At 43.2% G+C, this 19,489-nt stretch overlaps 1 protein-coding gene across 7 annotated transcripts in view; it reads left to right on the top strand.

The window, feature by feature from the left end:
- Positions 1-19,489, top strand: part of PDE8B (phosphodiesterase 8B) — a 221,756-nt gene that overhangs the window by 106,813 nt on the left and 95,454 nt on the right. For 3 of the 7 annotated variants that reach the window (XM_045847827.1, XM_045847825.1, XM_045847830.1), the window contains 2 exons: positions 3,953-4,009; positions 14,146-14,336. In XM_045847827.1, the coding sequence (XP_045703783.1) occupies positions 3,953-4,009; positions 14,146-14,336 (248 nt within the window). Of the gene's footprint in view, positions 1-54; positions 79-3,949; positions 4,010-14,145; positions 14,337-19,489 lie in introns of those variants that run through there. The other 4 variants (XM_045847826.1, XM_045847824.1, XM_045847828.1 and 1 more) reach the window with 2 other exon arrangements.

The following is a 19,489-nucleotide window of genomic DNA, read 5'->3' as shown; positions in this document are numbered from 1 at the left end:
CCGCCTCCCCTGCATCAGCTGGTTTTCATCTTGCCACTTCTTCTCCATTGAAAGGAGGCCAAGCTCTGTGGGTTTTAGGTAATCTTTTTCTTCATCATTGAGATATATTTTCCCGACATGCTTTCACTGCTGTAGTTCCCACTCACAGCAGTGTCTTTGTTTTGTTTTTGCTAAATCTGTTACTGTCTACTCAAAAAGCAGGCAAACCAAGTGTTTGATTTCCCCACAGTCATAAATCCTGTTAATCCTCTGCTCAAAACCCAGCGTTGTGGTTGGAGCTACGGAATAAAAAGGAGGTCCCTTCCGATCTCCTCCATGGAGCTGACCCCAGCCCTCCCAGCCTTACTCTCATGTTCGTTAATCCAGCTCCCCCAATCTTGTTCCCCTCCCCCCATTGCGCCTGCGAGCTCTTCCCTCCACACTCTTCCCTCTGCACCTTTGCTCATGTTGTTCCTGAAGTCTGACGTTGCCTCCCCCAGCCCAGTGTCTGCATCTTCCGAGTCTTCATGACCTGCTTGTTTGCACAAAGCCTCCCTGAATCCTCCCACTTTCAAAAACCGGAATTATTATCTTCTTTCTCTCAACTTCTAAGTGAAAATGTGTATCAACCAGAGTTCTGTATCTTGCTAAATTATCAAACGAAAGCAAGCAATAGACATCTGCAGATCAACAAAGATGGAAGAAGTTTGCCACTCATAGACCCTCTGCATGAAAACCTGTATTCCCTATTGCACACTTACGGACCTATGTTGCCAGCTTGAGATCGGCTAAAGTGAAAGTATTTATACCATAGAATTAGCAAATACTACAAAATAGGACTCTTTTCTCCCCCTAAAGAGCCCAGATGTGAATTGGTGGCCCTGTTGCATGTATATGTGTATGTGTGTGTGTTACCATGGATGCACAAATATCTGACACACTCTGACTGTTGGACTGTTAGCACTGCACTGTCGGCCAGCAGTCCTTCCTCATTCGGCTGCTGGGACAAGCCATGTGGTCAGAGTGTCTAGGAAGCCCGTCTCTTTTCACACGGTTGTCCCATCCCCCGCTCCTCTCAGATCTGGAATTGTACTACCTGTGCCCCACCCCCTTCTTGCTTCTGTGTTCTTGACCCACTTGCTCACTTCCTGGAATCAGGGCTAATCTACTAATTGAGGATCTGTGCATCTGCAGTTGCTCAAAGTTCACTCTTTGAAGTAGCGACTCTTGGCTTGGCCACACAGACATCAGTAAATGGTCTCCTGTTTCTCTTCATAATTGGCTCTTACAAATTGGTGAAATGCAGGCAATAAGACGCCTGTGTCTGAAACTGCTCTGACAACTGCTGTCTGTGAATGTACCTGCTACAGAATTTCCTTTGCTGGTCACTGCCTTGCACCAGCCCTCCTAGCCAATGAGGAGAGCTTCCAGGGTTTCAGGGATAATTGTCCTTTCTTGGACACAGAAGCCAAGGTCAGATGACTGGGAGCACAGACTAAGAAGGAAAAGGCAAGCCAAGAGACACAAAGCAGAACGTGGGTCAGACTAGAGGAGCTGGTGTAAACCGAGGCCCGGGCTGGCAGTGAAGGTGTGAGGTGGTGCTGGGAGGAGACCCGTAGAGGGGGAGGGGCAGGAGTCTTAGAGAGGGTCCACCAGCCTCGAGGTTCCTCTCCTGGGCTCCGCCAGGCAGGGAACTCCGGTGGCTGTGGAGAAAGTGGGTCCTTCCTGTCTTCTGGCAGGAAAACAATCTTCTACACTGAGTGTTGCCTTTCAAATTCCACGTTGTCCCTCAGTGGCCATTGCCTGTTTCCCCTAAGGTCACTCATGTGAAAGTGCCCAGCACAATGCTTGGGACAGAAGGGGGCTTCGGAGGGCCTCCCAGTGTCATGAGGTGTCCTGCTGGCAGAGTTTAAGACAGCCCGTCCACATACTGATGTCCTACAAAGCGTACAGGACTGCCTTGGTCAGGCGTGAATTAGGGCTATTTTTTGGACAGCCTGGGCCCTTCTAGCAGGGGTCTTTGTCCTAGTCTTGGCCTTCCAAAGTGAGTTACTTCTTTATTCCTTTTAAGCTCTTACTGATTTTTCTTTTTGTTTATTTTCTTCCCCTGGATGATTCCCATGGGTGCCAGTTTTGCTGGAGAAGCCACTAACGAGTGGTCTTGTTGGAGGGGTTTTGTGTTGGGGATGCAGTGAACCCAAGAGAGAGCACAGGGAAATGAAAAAGATACCTCAGATTATTGATCAGATTTACCTTACTGCATCAAATTGGTTTCACTTATTAATCAATAGCTTTTTAGTTGAATAAAATTCTGGCAGTTGCACTGCTTTTGAAGGAGAGTGTCTCTTTCTGACAATAAAAACCACGCTTAGGGTGGAGCTGGGAGGGGGCCAGAGGTGCAGTGACGCAGCAGGCCTGGCGACAGTCCTCTCCCAGTGGGATGGCTCCCGGGGCTGCACACGCACACTGGTGCTGGCATCAGCACAAACCCCCTGCAGGACATTGCTTTGCTCAGAGAGAAGAAGCCTGAGAGCCAGGCACTCAACTGGAGCCTGTCACTTTTACCTAAAGACAGCAGGGAAACATTGTAGGAACTTGTCACTGGTCCAAGGGCTTAGGGACTCAAGGCCCACAGCTGGGTTTAGTTGCACCAGGCCTGCTGAAAGGACCCACTGTCGCAGGAAGACCCCCTTGCCAAGCAGAGCAGGAGAGCGCAGCGTGGCCGACCTGTGAACCCCTCACGGAGGCCCAGAGCCTCGGATGCATGGCATCAGAGGGTTCTCCGAGTTTTCTGCTGGCCTATTTGATGAGAGGCCAAAGTCCCCAGTGTCATTTCTTCACAGATGATGCTGGGGTGCAGTGGGGCTTATCAAACCTTACAGAGGAAAAGAATGAAAAGAATGCCAGCAACTTGTGGTGATGTGTTAGAGAAAATTCACAACATCAGGAGTTAAGCATGGGCAAAGGGAAAGAAAAGAGAAAGGTAAAATTTTTAGTCTTCCAAAGTATAAAGAAAGTGCTGATTTTCCTGTTTGCGTTTTTAACTGATGGAGCCTCTTCTGGCCCTTGGGCCACTGCGGTGTTTGTGGTCCTGTGAATTGCTGAAGGCGTCCCGTCTGGCTGACGGGCCAGCGACATGCGTTGAATGCAGGATAACCTTCCAAGTTGTGGCAAAATGACTGCAGCCTCTTAGGGAAAAACAAAACTGGATCCATGGAGGTGAGGCCAAGGCCTTCAATCCAGTTATTGAAAGAAAAGTCATTTCTAGATGTCCAAGTACGGTGATTAAAATGCACACGCTGGCTTTGTGCTTGCAGCCAAAGGGAGTTGGCAGGTGCTGGCCAGCGAGCATCTTAGCTCATTCCTGGAGTCGTGGGCACGATTTAGTCTCTAGTGGTCATGGTGCGGTATTTATTTGAGGAGATACAATGGAAATGAATAATTTATCCTTGGTAAGCATGAGTAAGAGTAAGGTATGTATTCCCCATACTAAAACATTAAGATAAGAAAAATAAGATCTAAATATAGGAACACCTCTTAAGCCACAGAAATGCTTTATCTCCCACATTTGAGAGGGATTTTTAGTGTCTTGAAATTTCAAGAATAACAGCCTAGCATGGCTCCCAGCACGTGGTAGGTGCTCTGTAAGTCATTACTAAGCTGAGTTGCTGTCTTCCGTAAAACAGTACATGCTTGTTGTAAAAGTCCATGAACTTAAACTGAAAAAATAAACCTGAAATCCCATAAGTTAGCATTTGGGGGATATAACCTCCTAGACATTTTTAGTGCATATAAATGTTATGTATTTTATAAAACCAGGATTGTTTGTACATGGCGTTTTATAAACTGTCTCCAGATCAATAAACTGGATCCTCTGCAAAGTGGCATGTGTAATATCCTGTGTAAGGAAGAATTTGTCAATTCTCGTAGTTTCAGGCTCGAAACATCTCATGTACTGTCCTTTATTTAGCAGGTTTCTCCTGCGGAGGTACGCATTGGGCCCATGAGACTGACGCAGGATCCTATCCAGGTACGCCTCCGTTGCTCAGTGAGGGCTGCGCTTCCAGAGCGCATGTTATATGAGCAGTGTTGGGGAGCCCCTTCTGGTACTCCGGCAGACAGCCGCCCTTGCCCCTCTATACATGCCTGTACATAACACATAGTGTGTGCATGTGTGTCTTGCTTTCTTTTGTTAATGTCACACTCAAGGAATCAAATTGTATAAATATAATTGCATGATGGATTGTGAGGGAGAACAACTCTTCCACCAAAAGACTGGTCTGTCGCATACCCCGCTACAACCAGAAAGGGAAGAATCACGTGAGGTAGAGGGCGGGGCTTGGTCATGGGCTACAGCTGGGTGTGAACCTTGGCTCTCCCTTTAGCCAGCTGTGTGACCTTGCGTGTGTTGCTCCACTTCTCTACCCAGTGCCCTGTGTGCAAATGGAGATGATAATGCTTCTCCCATAGGGATTATGAGTTAAATGGAAGAGCATCGAGTGCCAGAAGGCTGCTGGGCTATGGAAGACAGTAAAGGATGACTGCTGTTGTTGGCTGGGAAGAGAAAATGACAAAAGGGCCCTCTTTCTTGTCCTGTGTGGCTTAAGCCAAGCAGCCTTCGGGGCCCTGTAACACAGAGGAAGTGTGTCCTCCCTCCAGCTCCCCATGGTCCCTTCAGAGAAACATGTATCAAAGGGGCTTGTACCCTCTTGGATAATCGTTAAATCCCCTTCTGCATACACATCGTCGTAGTGGGCCTCAGTCAGTGACCCCCTCCTTGTGAAAACTGTAGCTTGTTAGCGCCTGGAGCTTGTCCTGCACCTGGGACCAGTGAAGATGCAGCAGAGATGGACTAAACAAATCAACCAACTTGTAGATGAAAGTGAAAACCAACCAAGGAAATGTACTGTTTGATTTATGAGCGAATGGAAAAGAAAATATGTTTTACCGTTGCTTGAAAAAGGAAATGCAAATCTTGGGAAAGGAAAAAGAAAACAAAAGGAAGAGATTTAAGCTTGGGAAAATTTGATGAAAACAAACTTAAGAGCAGAGAGAGAGAAAGAAATTACTAAAATAAACATAAGCCACAACTATCTGTGCAAAATACAAACAAGTGGAAAATTCCCGTAGTCATTCTGGACACACATACTCTGTAGTCCATTTGGAATAAAGGCAGTGACAAAGGATCCATTAACAGTATCTGTTCCCAAAGCAACTTCCAGAATATTTCTTGGGATTAATTAGTATAGTTTTTTAGACCTGTTTGTTTAATTTACTTTATTTTTTGCCCTGTTATTACTGGCAATACATGCCCATGATAAGGAAGTCTCATCCTTTTAAAAATGTAATTCATCAATTTGTAAAGTATTTCAAATATTCATAAAGGTACATGTGTATACCCATATCCACTTTTGTCAGATATTAACAGTATACCCTATTTGTCTGATTTTTTCCAGAAACAAAAGATTACAGATACTGTTTAAGTCCTTATTTATTCCTTTGCCTCCCTAAAAGTAACCTCTCTTCAGAAGTTGATTATGATAGGTATTCATATAATTATTCCACATGTGTATGCATCCATTCATAATATTTTGTTTTGAATATTTTTAAGCTTTATTTGAAAGGTAACAAGCTGCAGGCCTCATTCTGGAAATTTTCTTTATTTAACATTATTCGATTTCACATATAAGAATCTGTTGCCTAATCTAAGGTCTCAGATTCCTTTGTTTTCTTCTAAAGAGTTTTATAGTTTTAGCTCTATGGTCTATTTTGGGTTGGGTTTTGTATTTCATGTGAGGTAGGGCTTTATTCTTTTGCGTGTAGATATCTAGTTGTCCTAGCAGCTTTTGTTGAAAAATATTCTTTTCCTGTTGTTGTTTTGGTAACCTTTGTCAAAATTCAATTGACCATAATAATTATGAAGGTTCATTTCTGGATTCTCAATTCAGACATATCTATTCCATTGATATGTCTGTCATATGCCAGTGCCGCTCTGTCTTGCTTATTATAGCTTTGAAATGTGAGTCCCCTAAACTTCTCCTTATTTTTCAAGATTGTTTTGACTGTCTTTGTCCTTTGCATCTTCATATGAATTTTAGAACCAGTTTGTTAATTTTGGAGTGGAGGGGAGCAGTTGAAATTTTGATACTAATTGCAGTAAATCTGTGCATCAATTTTGGGATTATTACTATGCTAATTTTGTCTTTAAATCCATTAACATAGATGTCTTTCTATTTATTTATATTTTATTTAACTTCTTTCAACAATGTTTGATAGTTTCTAGTGTATGTCTTTCATATTTTTGTTAAATTTATTCCTGAAATATTTTATTCTTTTTGATGGTATGGCAAATGGAATTGCTTTCTTAACTTCATTTTTTTGGGTTGTTCGTTATTAGTGTATAGAATTACAATTTTTTGTGTATTGATCTTGTATTCTATAACCTTGTTGAACTCTTACTAGCTCTTACAGTTTTTTGTAGACTCCTTAGGATTTTCTACATACAAGATCATGCCATTACTTGCTCCTTCTAATCTGTGTACCTTTTATTTTAGTTGCCTAATTGTCTTGCTAGAACCTCCAAAATAGTGGTGTGTTTAGTTCTATAAGATAATGTACTCCCAGATCTTTTCCCAAAGTGGTTGTACCATTTTATAGCCCTACAAACAATATGAGAGTTCTGGACACTCCAAATTTTTGGCTGTATTTGATGTAAAGTCTTTTAATTTTACCTAGTCTAGTGGCTGAGTAATACTCTTTTATGGTTATTTAAATTTACAGTTCTTCATGACCAATGTTGTTGAACACTTTTTAATTTGTTTATTAGCCATTTTTATCTTCTTTTGTGAATATTTGGTTAACCTTCTGCCTATTTTCATTTGGGTTGACTTTTTAAAAGTTATTGAGTTGTAGGTGTTTTTTATATATAATTACAAGTTCATTGTCAGATTTTGAGAATATTTTCTTCTAATCTGTGCCTGTTCTATTCATTTTCATGTCTGGCTTTTGAGCAAAATTCTTAATTTTGATAGTTTAATTTATCACTTCTTTTATGGTCATTGCTTTCTGTGTTCTAAGAATCTTTACCTATTCCCAGGTTGAGAAGATAATTTTTCTTCTAGAAACATTTTAAGTTTTCATTGTAGATCTGTCATCTATCTCAAGTTCATTTTTGTGTGTGATGTGATATACCGGTCAAGGGTCATTCCCACCCCCCCCCATGCTGATGTCCAGTTGTTTTAGCTCTACTCGCTGAAAAGACCCATACATTCCTTCCTTCACGGAGTTGCTCTGATGCCTCTGTTACTGATTCTTTAATACTTGTTGCAACTTGTTTGGTGGCTATCATATAGATGGTTTTGAAATTAATATCCCACAAAAAGCTTTTATAAAATATGTATCTCTGTTGAATACAGGATTCTCTATTCATGAATTAATTTAACTATGAATTTAACTCGTCAAGCCACCTTTATCTTAATTTTTGACTGCATGATTTATTAGTTTTTATGGCAGTAGATTTGTCAATATCTGTTAACATTTGCTGATATTTTGAGTCCATAGGTTAATTTGTATTCTTGATTATGTATATTCTTGGTGACTGTCCCTTTTATCATGGAGTGTGACTCTTGAAACTTTTGCCTTAAGTTCTGTTTACTTGTTGGTAATATTGCCAGATCAGCTTTCTTTGGTTAACATTTTTTCTGGTATATCTTTTTCTGTCTTTTCATTTTCAGCTTTCATTATAACTTTATATTAATTATGCCTCTTGTAAACAGCACATAGCACTATTTTTCTAAGACCTACTCTGACCATCTATCTTTTGATAAGGCAGTTCTGTCCAGTTACATTGAGTGTGATTACTGATACAGTTAGTCTTATCTTGTAATTTCTGTTTTATTACCCTTTTTCTTATTTCTGCTTTTTATCAAATTGATTTTTCAGAATTGCTTTTTATTTTCTCTTTTAGAAGCTAGAGGTTATGTTTCTATTTTTTTAGTGGTTACCCTTATTTTTTAATATGTATGCTTAGCAATCAAATTTTATAACCAAATCTCAAGTGTACTGTATTTCTGTCATCTCAGACATGGTCTTATCCTCAGCAGGATGTAAATATCTCTTAACAGCCCCACTCCTCATCACTGGAACACAACTGTAATTTTGGATTCATTAGGTATACTAAAACATACAAAATGTTTTCTAACTTGTACTTACAAGCTATAAAAATGTAATAGTAAAGGGAACGCCACAGGCATACCACCCAGGGCAAGAGCTTGAATATTTCCAGTGCTGCTGGAGACCTGCCCGGTGCCATCACATGAATTTGGCCCCAAAGGACAGCAGGTACAAGTGGTCAGCAGTCCTTCTCTGAGTGAGGGAGTGAATAAATGAGATTCTTTTTTTAAAGATAAGAAGCTTAGAACTAAAGAGGGCCTTAGTACTCGGTCTCATTCAAATGTAGAGTTTCATTCATTGACCTATTCAACAGGAATCTATTTAGTACCTGCATCTTCAAGGCTCCATGCACCCACGGTGCCGGCCAGGGGCAAAAAGACTGTACGATGTTCCCTAACAACCCAGAGGGGTCTGGTCAGTCAGTTTCGTTATTCCAAACGCTCTAATTTGGGGGGCAGCGATATGGAGTTAAGTGTTTTTGTGCTCTTCCTACTGACATTACAACTGTCTTTTAAAAAAATCATACCACATCCTAGAGCCTTTGTTTTTGTTTTTTGCTCCCTTGGAGGAAAATATCTATTCTGTTACTTCACTGGAATCCCAAAAATGTTAATTAGCTACATCAGCCAGAGCCCTTAGGGCTTGGGAGGAACTTGATAAGAACTTCTCAGGATGGTTTCGGAGTTCACCAGGGGAAATTTGCTCCCCTGTGAGCACAGGCAGCGTGGGGCTCCACCCCGTGCAAGCTGGCTGGAGCACTGTCAGGAGCAGAGTGGGTGGAAGTGTTGGGGGGAGCGCAGTAGGGGATTGTAGAGCATGTCTCTCCTGGTGAGTAGCTGTGACTCACAGTAAAAGTCATGTTTTCCAGTCTTGGCAAGAAGATAAGAACTTTTGTAGGGGAAATATTATGAGGCGCTACATTCATATCAACATGATAACATCTGAAAATCGAGTGGCCTTTTTGGCTGCAACGCCTGAAGCACAGCTCCTCCCTGGTGTGCAGAGTTGCCGTGTCTCCGCTTCGAGTGCCGTCCCCGCTCCCCACACAGTGGGTTTTCCACCTGGACTGGGAAACGGAGCCTCACTGCTGTGACCTGCGCTGTTTCCTCCAAGGCAGCACTTCCCTTTAACATTTATTTTTCCATCATGTGTGGACATGGATTTTTCGGGAACTGTTATGTATCAGAGAGTTTACGTATTAGAGATCAGGTGGCCTCCTGGGGGGCTGTTCCTCACATAGTAAGTGGGGCTGCTGAGTGATGGAGACTCAGCAACTCACCGTGGTCAGCGTGTCCCTCGGGTCAGCCCTCATGCTGCCACCAGGTGGTGTCCTCTGCCTAACGCAGCTGATTTGGTGGAACCACAGAGTGGGTTGGAATTTTGGTCCTGTATCTTAGGGGGTAAAAATAAAACTGTCAAAGAGGGAGTTACTTAACACAATGATTACACAAGCTCCGGGGTCAGGCTGACTTCCGTTTAGACCGTGCTAGCTATGTGGCTGTGGGCAAGTCTCTCAACCATTTCCAGCCTCAGTTTCCATATCTGTAAAATGGAGGTAATGTCTACTTCCAAAGAATGTGATGAAGGGTTACTGCATAAGATATCTAAAGCACTTCTAGTATAGAAAGGCTAGCCCTCAGAAAATTCTCATCACACTTTAGCTGTTATTCGCATCACTTTCCTAGGGACAGGTGAGGCTTCTAAGCCATTTTTGGCCAACTGAATTGACCCCTTCTCTGATCAAATTGGCCAGTCCTTTAGTACGATGTAGACACAACTTACACGATCTATACATGCTGTCGATTCTGGAAGCTCCTTGTTACCCAGTTTTGCTTAAAGCCCAACCCAATATTCTGAAAATTGGATGTTTAAGAGTTGATATTTGTAATCCATTTGGAGATGTGTAGGGCATACCCTTATTTAAAGAACACTAATAATAATGAACATTTACATTGTCATCTTTAGGTTAAGGGAAAGCTAGTTTTATGCACAAAGTGATTTGTCATAATTAGCCTTCACCAGAGGAAAGTTTCGTTCTAGTTTAGCTATCAAAGAGTAATTATATAAAGTAGGCACTTTGCTGCCACTTCAGCCCACAAAGCAGTCTGTAAATAACAGTTGTGCAGCGTGGTTAGGGTCCAGTCGCATCCCGCTTTCCGGCGTTACTGTGATTGGCCTCTGCCTGGTTGGTCCTTGGCTCAAGCCCAGGCAGGAGTGCGCAGTGTCGCCACCATGTCGCTCCACGACCATGCCCAGGACACTGCACAAAAACAGGTCGTTGAAAGAAGGAACCGGCCAATAAATGTGAAAGTGCAGCAAGGAAATGAAAAATGGTCGTGGCAGGAGTGAGATCTGAATCCACTCTAAGTGGGGTTGGAGGAGAAATAGCCCACCATGGGCACGTGGAAACTGCTGCCCTAGAGAGATTCTAGACAGGTCACCAGAGGACAGTAGTCAGCTCAGGTCTGTGGAAATAAACGAGGAGAATGGTTGTGATGGAAAGGGCGAACTGCCGCAGAGGAAGCTATGCCAGCAGAAAAACCTGCACACTCATTCAAGGAACTCTGGGGATGTTTTATGGCATTGGAAGTACAGAGGATAAAATGTTGGAAGCTGATCCAGACTTAGGAGTTTATAATTCACTAAGGCATAGAAAAGATTTTCATTTTGCTTAGTTATTGAAAAGTCATCTTTCTGAATATTTTATGTGGAAAGAATTTTAAATTCTACTCAAAGAAACTCTCTAGTGAGTGCTTTTATAATATGAATACTCCTGTTTTAAAATGTAGGTTTTATTATCATTCAGGTAGGATGAGGCCAACAGATCAACAGATGTCATTGAAAAGAAGTTTGTCCCTCACAGCTCCCAAGAGCGGGGGATGTGCCACAACAAGCAGGACCACAGCGGGAAGAGTCAGGGTTGGTCAGGAGGCAGAGAGAACAAGGGGAAAATGTGGGCAAGAGCCTTTATTGTGGTTTCTGTGGGAAGAGATGGATGAGGCAGAGTAAGCTGGTTTGGCTCGTCTCAGTCATTTCAGGGAGTCTGGGGTTTAGGGGTGGTTGCTAGCTATCTGTTACCTTGCCCTAGAACAATAGGGCAGGTGGACAGTGGGCCTGAATGTTGGAGCTTGATAAATGAAGTGGTAGGCTATGGCTCTGGGTTGGTTTGCACATGAAAAGTGCATTCCCAAGTCCTTTGCTGTCTCTTCAGGGTCAGTCAGGCTCTGGACATGAAGGCATCAGAAATACAGCAAATAAGGGCATGGTAAAGGCAATGCCCCTCTTTCAATCAGTTCTGCCAGTTTCCATGTGAAATCCAGTTCAAGGTTCTAAAATGACACATAAGGCCTTACCGTGATCATGGACGGTTCTTACAGTGAGAACTTCAGTCTTTCTCAACCCCTCACCCTCCCCTCCGTCATACTGGCTTCCTTGCAGTTCCTTGAACACAGCAGGCGAGTATCCCATTGTAGAGGCCACTGGAGCTGTTCCCTCAGCTTGGAATGCTTTTCCTCAGATAACAGCTTGTCTTGCTTTTCTGTTTCTTTCAAGCATTTGCTTGTATGTCACTTTCTCAGTGAAACCTACCCCAACCACCCTCCTTAATACTGCTACCAGCAAGCCACTCCAACCCCCTTACCCTGCCCTACAGTTTTTACTCGGCACTTACCACTTTCAACATTCCACGTCATCTGTTGATTTATTGCACCTGTTATTTATGGTTTGTCCCTCCACTATGGCACAGCAAGGAGTCTTCGATTTGCTCATCGGCATACTCCAAGCAATTGAAAACAGTGTCTGGCACAGAGTAGATACTCAGGAAATATTTCTTGAAAATGACATTATTTTTCTGAAGGTGGAACTGTCTAGTTTTTTAAGGACACATTAGACAGGCAAGGTGAATACCTGTAGTGACGTCCAACAACAGAATACCATTGTGTTCTTGCATTAGTCAACCCCTAAGCCATGGTGGTATGAAGGAAACAGAAAGGGGTGAGCTTCTTGTCCAGCCATCCACAGTTCAGCCAGAGAGATGAAGGACAAGACGTTTCATCACCTTTTCTGATTCTTAGGCTCTGCATGTCAGGTTTCTCATGTTAGTAGTACAGCTGCGTGATTAAAGGGCTATTGACTGCAGGCAGAGAGCAGTTTCTTCCACCTGGTTTTGTTCATGTAGCTCCCTTGCTAATGATTTCATCTGTGGGGCTTCTCTTCACTAGCAAAATCCATGAGGCCGTGCCCCACCTCCCACTCCTTCCTAGAAGTGGCTCCGTGGCCGAAGTTTTTAGGAACACCCTGGACTGAGGAGTCACTGACCTGTGCCCAGAGAGTGCTCTGAATAAGTGGCTGCCTCATGTGTTACTAGCTTGTGATTTCAAGCCGCATACTAAAGAAGAAAATGTACAATCGTGCCGAAAAGGGTGATTTTTCTGGAACATAGCTTTGAGACAACAGTAAAACAAATGACATTTATGATACAGCCAGATATTTAATGATGTTATGGAATTACTGGAGAGGGTTAGGTACGAAATGGCATTGCCTTTTCTTTTTGAGAAGAGTCTTTATCTTTAGCAGATGCATGTGGATGAAATGATATGATGTTCAAGATTTGCAGAAGTTAAACAAGAGTTGGGAGAGTGGATAGGGATGGAGATGAAACCAGATGGGCCAGGAGTTGGTTATTGCTGAAGCTGGGTAATGGGTACATGAGGTTTTTTATGCTATTGTGTCCATTTTTTATATGTTGCCAATTTTCAATTAACAAAGCATTTTTAAGATATAATAGTTGGACAGGTTTTTTTTGTTCCTGATTTTAAATGAAACATGTTTAGTATTTCATCATGAAGAGTGATATTGGCTAGTGGCTTAAAATCTCTTTATGTTGAGAAACTATCCTTCCTTCCTAATTGTTTAAGCCAGAAGTCGATAGTTAAAAATATGAAATGCTTTATCGATATCATGAGATTATTATGGGTTTCTTATTGGACCTCTTGTTGTGATGTAGTCTTACTCCTATTAATAGTAAATGCCTGTTGCATTTTGCAGAAACCCCTATGAGTAGCTGTCCTTTCATCCCTCAGTTGTTTCCTGAGCAGCTAGTCGTAAGTGCTGGCCCAGTGCTGGGCTTGGGGGGTGTTGCAGGGAAGGAGACCGGCAGGTCCTTGCTGTCCCAAAGCTCTGTTCTAGTGGAGAAGACAGACCATAAACAAAGAAATAAATGAACAAGTCCGGGTGACTTTATTCACATAGCTCCCTTGTTAATGTAGCAGGAGGCGAGGCTGTCTCCTGCTGTCCAGCTGCCGGAGAATCTGGGTCCTGGAGCCCAGGGCTGGTGAGGGGAGCAAGGAGTGAAGTGCCGCTGCCTTCCTTCCAGTGCTGGGGCTGCACTCAGGTTGGCCCCCGCAGCTTCACCTTTCATGACCATTCATTCCAGATTCCGGCAAGGGCTGAGTGTCAGAATTGGTTTTTGAGGTGGTTTTGAGTTCCCTTCCTTTCCTGTGTCTTTACATGGATGTGAGTGCTAGGTTCACAGAGGTAGGCGGCCTCCAGGTACTACTGTGAGGCAAACGCCACCTGCACTGGGTCCAAATGGGTGTATATGTGAGCGTTCATCTAACCTGTGTTAATTATCCTGTTTATAATTTCACTGCTTAATCTGTTTCAAAGCAAAGTCACTTAGGAATTTTTTTTAAATTGCCACTTCCACCAGAGGGATTGAGCACCTATTGTGTGCTCATTCAAGTCCCACAACTAGGCTGTTACAGGGGTGGCACTGCTCTTGTCCTGCTTGGCAGTGAAGACACGGTAGGCCAGAGGGAGGAAAAAAATGCTCTGTTCAAAGACACTCTGGAACCAGTTGGAGGAGCTGTGATTTGAACCCAGGTAGCTTCCCTCCAGGGACTGCATTTGTAATCAGTATACCAGAGGCCTGTTTTTAATACAGTCTCTAAGGGCAATGCTTTCTGTCAAAATGCTGTTTTCTGTGTGTTCCAGGTTCTGCTGATCTTTGCCAAAGAGGACAGTCAGAGCGACGGGTTCTGGTGGGCCTGCGACAGAGCCGGCTTCCGGTGCAACATCGCCCGGACTCCGGAGTCAGCCCTGGAGTGCTTTCTAGATAAACATCATGAAATTATCGTCATTGATCACAGACAAAGTCGAAACTTTGATGCAGAAGCTGTGTGCAGGTGCCTTCCTTAATTTAATGTGCTTAATAACAGCCCTTTAACAGCCTAGAATGAAAATCATTGGTCGATGTCTTTAGTTCCATCCCAAATGTTTCTAAAATATGAGTTGGTGTTCTTAAGCAGTATATTCAGATTTCTGTGATGAAAGCTCTAGCTCCTATAAATTTATCTCACCTTTTCTATTTTTCCACATTTGAGTTCTGATGAATTTAGAGGTGTGAGCAGGCACCACTGAAAACTTTAGGATTGTCTTCCCCCTGAGTATTGCTCATATTTCACAAAAAAGCATTAAAATTCATACAGTTCTTATTATACAGCTATGGTTTGGATGCAAACCAGATACTTTAATGTTAATTATTCCGTCCCAAAATGAGCATCAGAAATGTGTGAAATATACATTTTTTTCCCTGCCTGACTCAGATGGATGGATCCTACAGCCGTCAGGGAGCTAGGCAGCCACTTTGCAGCAGCAGAAAATCATCCAGGGATCCGAGCCCGCCCCTCTACCCCTGCCCTGACTTGTTTCCAGAAACCTTGTGCTCTGGGGAGGAAACACATGCCAGTCTGTAAATAAGTGCAGTCCTAAGAGTTAGCTCTGGGTGAACTGATCCATTTAGCAGAAGTGGAATGCTTTGAAGCTAGACAGGAAGAAGTCACTAATTAAATTCGAGACTAGGCCAGACTTCAATTACATATGGAGCTGGAGTTTTCTTGAAAGTATTAAATGAAATGAAAGGTAGGGGCGTGGCTTCTGAGCACCTGGGTGCCCTGACAGGAGACAAGGGGCCTGAGAGGAGTTTCCTCGCACAGGTGTCACTGTGCTGTTCTTGGGCAGTTTTCAGTTTACCAGAGAAGACTTTTTCTTTAGGAGCCCATTTTATTTATTTGTTTGTTTGTTTATTTAGTATTTTTTATTGATTGTGCTATTACAGTTTTCCTAATTTTTTCCTCTTTATCCCCCTTCCACCTTGTTGCCTCAACCCTCCAGCATTTTCCTCCCTTAGTTCATGTCCATGGGTTATACATATAAGTTCTTTGAGTCCTCTCTCCTATACCATTTTTACCTCTCCCATCCATTTTATACCTACTAACCATGCTTCTTCTTCCCTGTACCTCCCCCCTGCCCCCCGCCCCCCCCCCCCCCCCCGTCCGTCCCTTCCCCCTCCCCACTGAGCTCTCTCTGTGTTATGTCCATTTCTCTGATTCTCTTCCTGTTCTGGTTGTTTGCTTAGTTTTTGTTTTCATTGTTTTTCTTTTCTTTTAGTTTCATTGGTTAATAATTGTAAGTCTGTTGTTCATTTCACTGTTTATATGTTTTATCTTCTTTTTCTTAGATAAGTCTCTTTAACATTCATATAATAAGGGCTTGGTGTTGATGAACTCCTTTAACTTGACCTTATCTGGAAGCACTTTATCTGCACTTCCATTCTAAATGAGAACTTTGCTGGATGGAGTCATCTTGGGTGTAGGTCCTTGCCTTTCACAACTTCAACTATTTCTTTCCAGCCCCTTCTTGCCTGTAAGGTTTCTTTTGAGAAACCAGCTGATAGCCTTGTGGGAACTCCTTTGTAGGTAACTATCTCCTTTTCTCTTGCTGCTTTTAGGATTTTCTCTTTGTCTTTAATCTTGGGTAACTTAATGATGATATGTCTTGGTGTGTTCCTCTTTGGGTTCAGCTTCTTTGGGACTCTCTGGGCTTCCTAGACTTCCTGGAAGTCTCTTTCCTTTGCCAGATTGGGGAAGTTTTCCTTCATTATTTGTTCAAATAAGTTTTCAATTTCTTGCTGTTGTTCTTGCTTTGGCACCCCTATAATTCGGATATTGGAACGTTTCAGGTTATCCCAGAGGTTCCTCAGCCTCTCTTCATTTTTTTGGATTCATGTTTCTTTATTCTGATCCAGTTGGGTGTTTATTTCTTCCTTTTGTTCCAAATCATTGCTTTGAATTCTGGTTTCCTTCCTGTCACTGTTAGTTCCCTGAGTATTTTGCTTTATTTCATTTTGAGTATCTTTCATTTTTTGACCAAGCTCAATCAGTTCTGTGAGCATTTTGATTACCAGGGCTTTTAATTCTCCATCAGATAGGTTGGCAGTCTCATCACTTAGTTTTCTTTCTTAGGTTTTGCTGTGTTCTTTCATTTGGGCCGTATTTCTTTGTCTTGGCACAGCTAATAGATTGTAAGGGGGCGGGGCCTTAGGTATTCACCCCTCTTTGCTCTGCTGCCTGTGGGGGAGGGGCCAGAGAGGGAATGATGCAGCTCGCCTGAGAGTCTCTCTAGCGCACTTTCCAACATACTCTCATGTCAGACTGGAAGTGTCTCCCACCTGCAGCAGCCCCAGCCATAGGCCACAGTCAGCTCTGAGTCTCAGTTTTCCCCTTAAGTCAGTCCCTCCCTCGCAGCTCCCCAAACTCGCCAGTCAGCCTCGCCCCTCAGACACCTCCCTGCGGTTTTTCTGAGTCGCCTCTGTGGTTCACCTTAACCGATCTGGTGGTTCTGGTTGATTTTTTCTTTAATTCCCTGGTTGTCAGAGTTCCATGCAGTTTGATTTTCTGGCACTTTTGGTTGTTTATTGATTTTAGAATGGTTGTTATCCTCCTTTTAGTTGTGCAAGGAAGCGAAGGGGTTCTACCTATGCCTCCATCTTGGCCGGAACTCTCCAAACTCTTAAGGAACCTATTTTAAAATGTCAACTGGTCTCAAGTAATTTGATCTTTCTGCATAGGAATATTTGCCTGTTTATTGTGCATATTAATAAATAAAATGTATCAAAATATTTGGAGAATATTTTTAGTAGTTAAAATAATTTTTCCTTTTTAAACGATTTTCAGAGTAGAATTGGATTTTTTATAACTAATTTTTCTTGGTCTTGACTGACATTAATTACGTGATTTTGTAGTAGAAATACCACAGTCCTTTGTGCATACATAGAATGATTTAAGACAAGCTCCAGATGTAAAAATAAGAAATTAATGGGAAGAGTTCTTTTAATTCAGGCACAGGCCCACTTTAGCGGGTAACCTTTGCAATCTCACGGGAATGTGAAGAAGTGGAGTTCTATTCCTAATAAGCAGGCCTCTGTCTGAGCGGCACGGAGAAGCAGAGGGCGATCTGTGTGGTTCTGCCCCAGGTGCCCATCTGCTGGCGCGCTTCCTGACTGTTACTGGTGCCGTTGAGCGTGGCTCAATTCCCAAATGCCTGACTGCCAGGACGTGCTCCCAGCAAATGCACATTCTTTATTGTCCTCTGTGGTCCAAGGTCCCTGGCTTTTGAGTTAGACTGGATCATAGCTTAGACCCCTTCCCTGTCTGTCCCCAGCTTCCCCTTAGTCCTCTCAACCAGGAAGCGGTCCAGGTGGCTCTGACCCCACGAGTCCCTTCAGAGGAATGAGAGAGAAGAGGGAAGCATTAGGTAGCTACCCAAAACACAGACGCCATCTCCAAGAATCTGAGCAAGTGTGTGCTCCAGCCCAGTTATATTCATAACAGAGTTTGAGCCGCTTGCCCAAGGCCCACCCCTTTGAATATAGCCCAGAAGTGTACTCTTGACACCTCCCTGAGGAGGAAGAGACTGAATGTAGATGAGGAGTGCTCAGTGTTTCCTTAGAGACAAGAGCCCAGCCCTGAAACACTGTGCATCTTTTTCATTAGGTGCCAACTGGTATCTCTGCTGAGAATTCAATAGGCTACTAAGCAGAAAATGCGTGTAGTGTCACCTTACCAACCCCGTTCTGTGTGCTGCATGGAAAGTAGACGGTGCTCCTGCCGGAGGGCTACTGACTAGTCCCCCGCCTCGCAGTTTGTTACAGCCTTGTCTGCAAAGGTCCTTGTCATTCATCCGCCATCCATCCTCCAGGGAAACCCTCACTTCCCAGGAATACGGGGCGTGTTCTCGATCCTTTCACCCTCATAGAATGAGGTCTCAAGGAATAGGAAATGGGGAAGGTACACTTTTTGAGAAAGGTCAGGAAACTCTGCAGTTGAAGAGGATAAAGCAATACGACCTGGCTGTCCCTGGGGGAGCGCTAGAACAAACATGTTCAAGAGGAAAGGGTCTGAAGTCCCAGCAGCTAGGGAGAAAAACAAGTATCTGTTGCTTCACACACTGTTCGGGAGCAGCCCTGAGCCTTCTGCTCTTGAAGACAGTGGTTCTCTTTCCAAGCATCTCAACATAAGCAGAGGCCAGACCCAGGAGGGGGTCAGAGTGAGCAGGCTCGTTTGTGCTAAGATTCGAGTGTGTGGCACTTTATTAGAATTCATCCATTTCAGGACCCCTGACCAGAACAGTGCAGAGTCTGAGCTGTAGCAGTCAAAGCACATTTTCTAAGGAGACTCATCGACCTCCACATTCTTCATCCCTATGTGTTATGATCCTGTTAAATTCCTAGGGAATAAACTAACTATGAACAGGTGGTCGCAGTGATGACAGTTGCCATATTGCAACATTTCTCAGCCCCAGTTGGTGACCCAGTTGTTTACAGTATTTGAGGGCGAACAGCAGGACCACTGGAAAGCTAGGGGGGCTCTATGCACCATTTAATACATGGTAACCCGCATGTGTGTATCCAGCTAGCGGGGAAAGCTTTCCGTCTTTATTATAAGGTCGGTCAGCTTTCTGGACTATCTACTATTTTAAAAGAAAAAAGATCCAACCCAATTACCTCCCCAAGTACAAACTGATAACTAGAGAATTGTAGGACTGCCAATTGTTTTGCAGGGTGGAATTTCAATCAGAAAACATGGAATTTAAGTGGGATTTGCTGATTTTTGAAGTGGAAAATTGGCAGATCTGACCTACTGGATAATTAATTGCCTGGGAGTTTAAAAAAATCCTTTTTTTAAATAACACAAAGAGATTGTCCTAATCCACAAGGGCATCTTTCTTTGTTGTCTTCTATGTGTTTCCAGACTTATCCTGTTTTGTTTTATTTTTTAGTTTAATAGACTTTGTTTATTAGAGAAGTTTTGGGTTTACAGAAAAATGTGCAGACAGTACAGAGAGTTCCCACCGTTCCCATGCACCCCTGCCTTCCAGTTCCCCTCATTGTGAGCATCTTTCATTCACGCGGTACACTGGTTACAATTGTGTCATGTTTTTCAATTACAGTTAACATCCCATCGTACGTTAGTTCCAGGTGTACAGCATTCGTGGTGCC

The sequence above is a fragment of the Phyllostomus hastatus genome, unplaced genomic scaffold (assembly GCF_019186645.2).
Source record: "Phyllostomus hastatus isolate PE091 unplaced genomic scaffold, TTU_PhHast_1.1 phas_contig_58, whole genome shotgun sequence".
Taxonomy (NCBI): Eukaryota; Metazoa; Chordata; class Mammalia; order Chiroptera; family Phyllostomidae; genus Phyllostomus; species Phyllostomus hastatus.
This window is presented reverse-complemented; position numbering and strand designations above follow the sequence as displayed.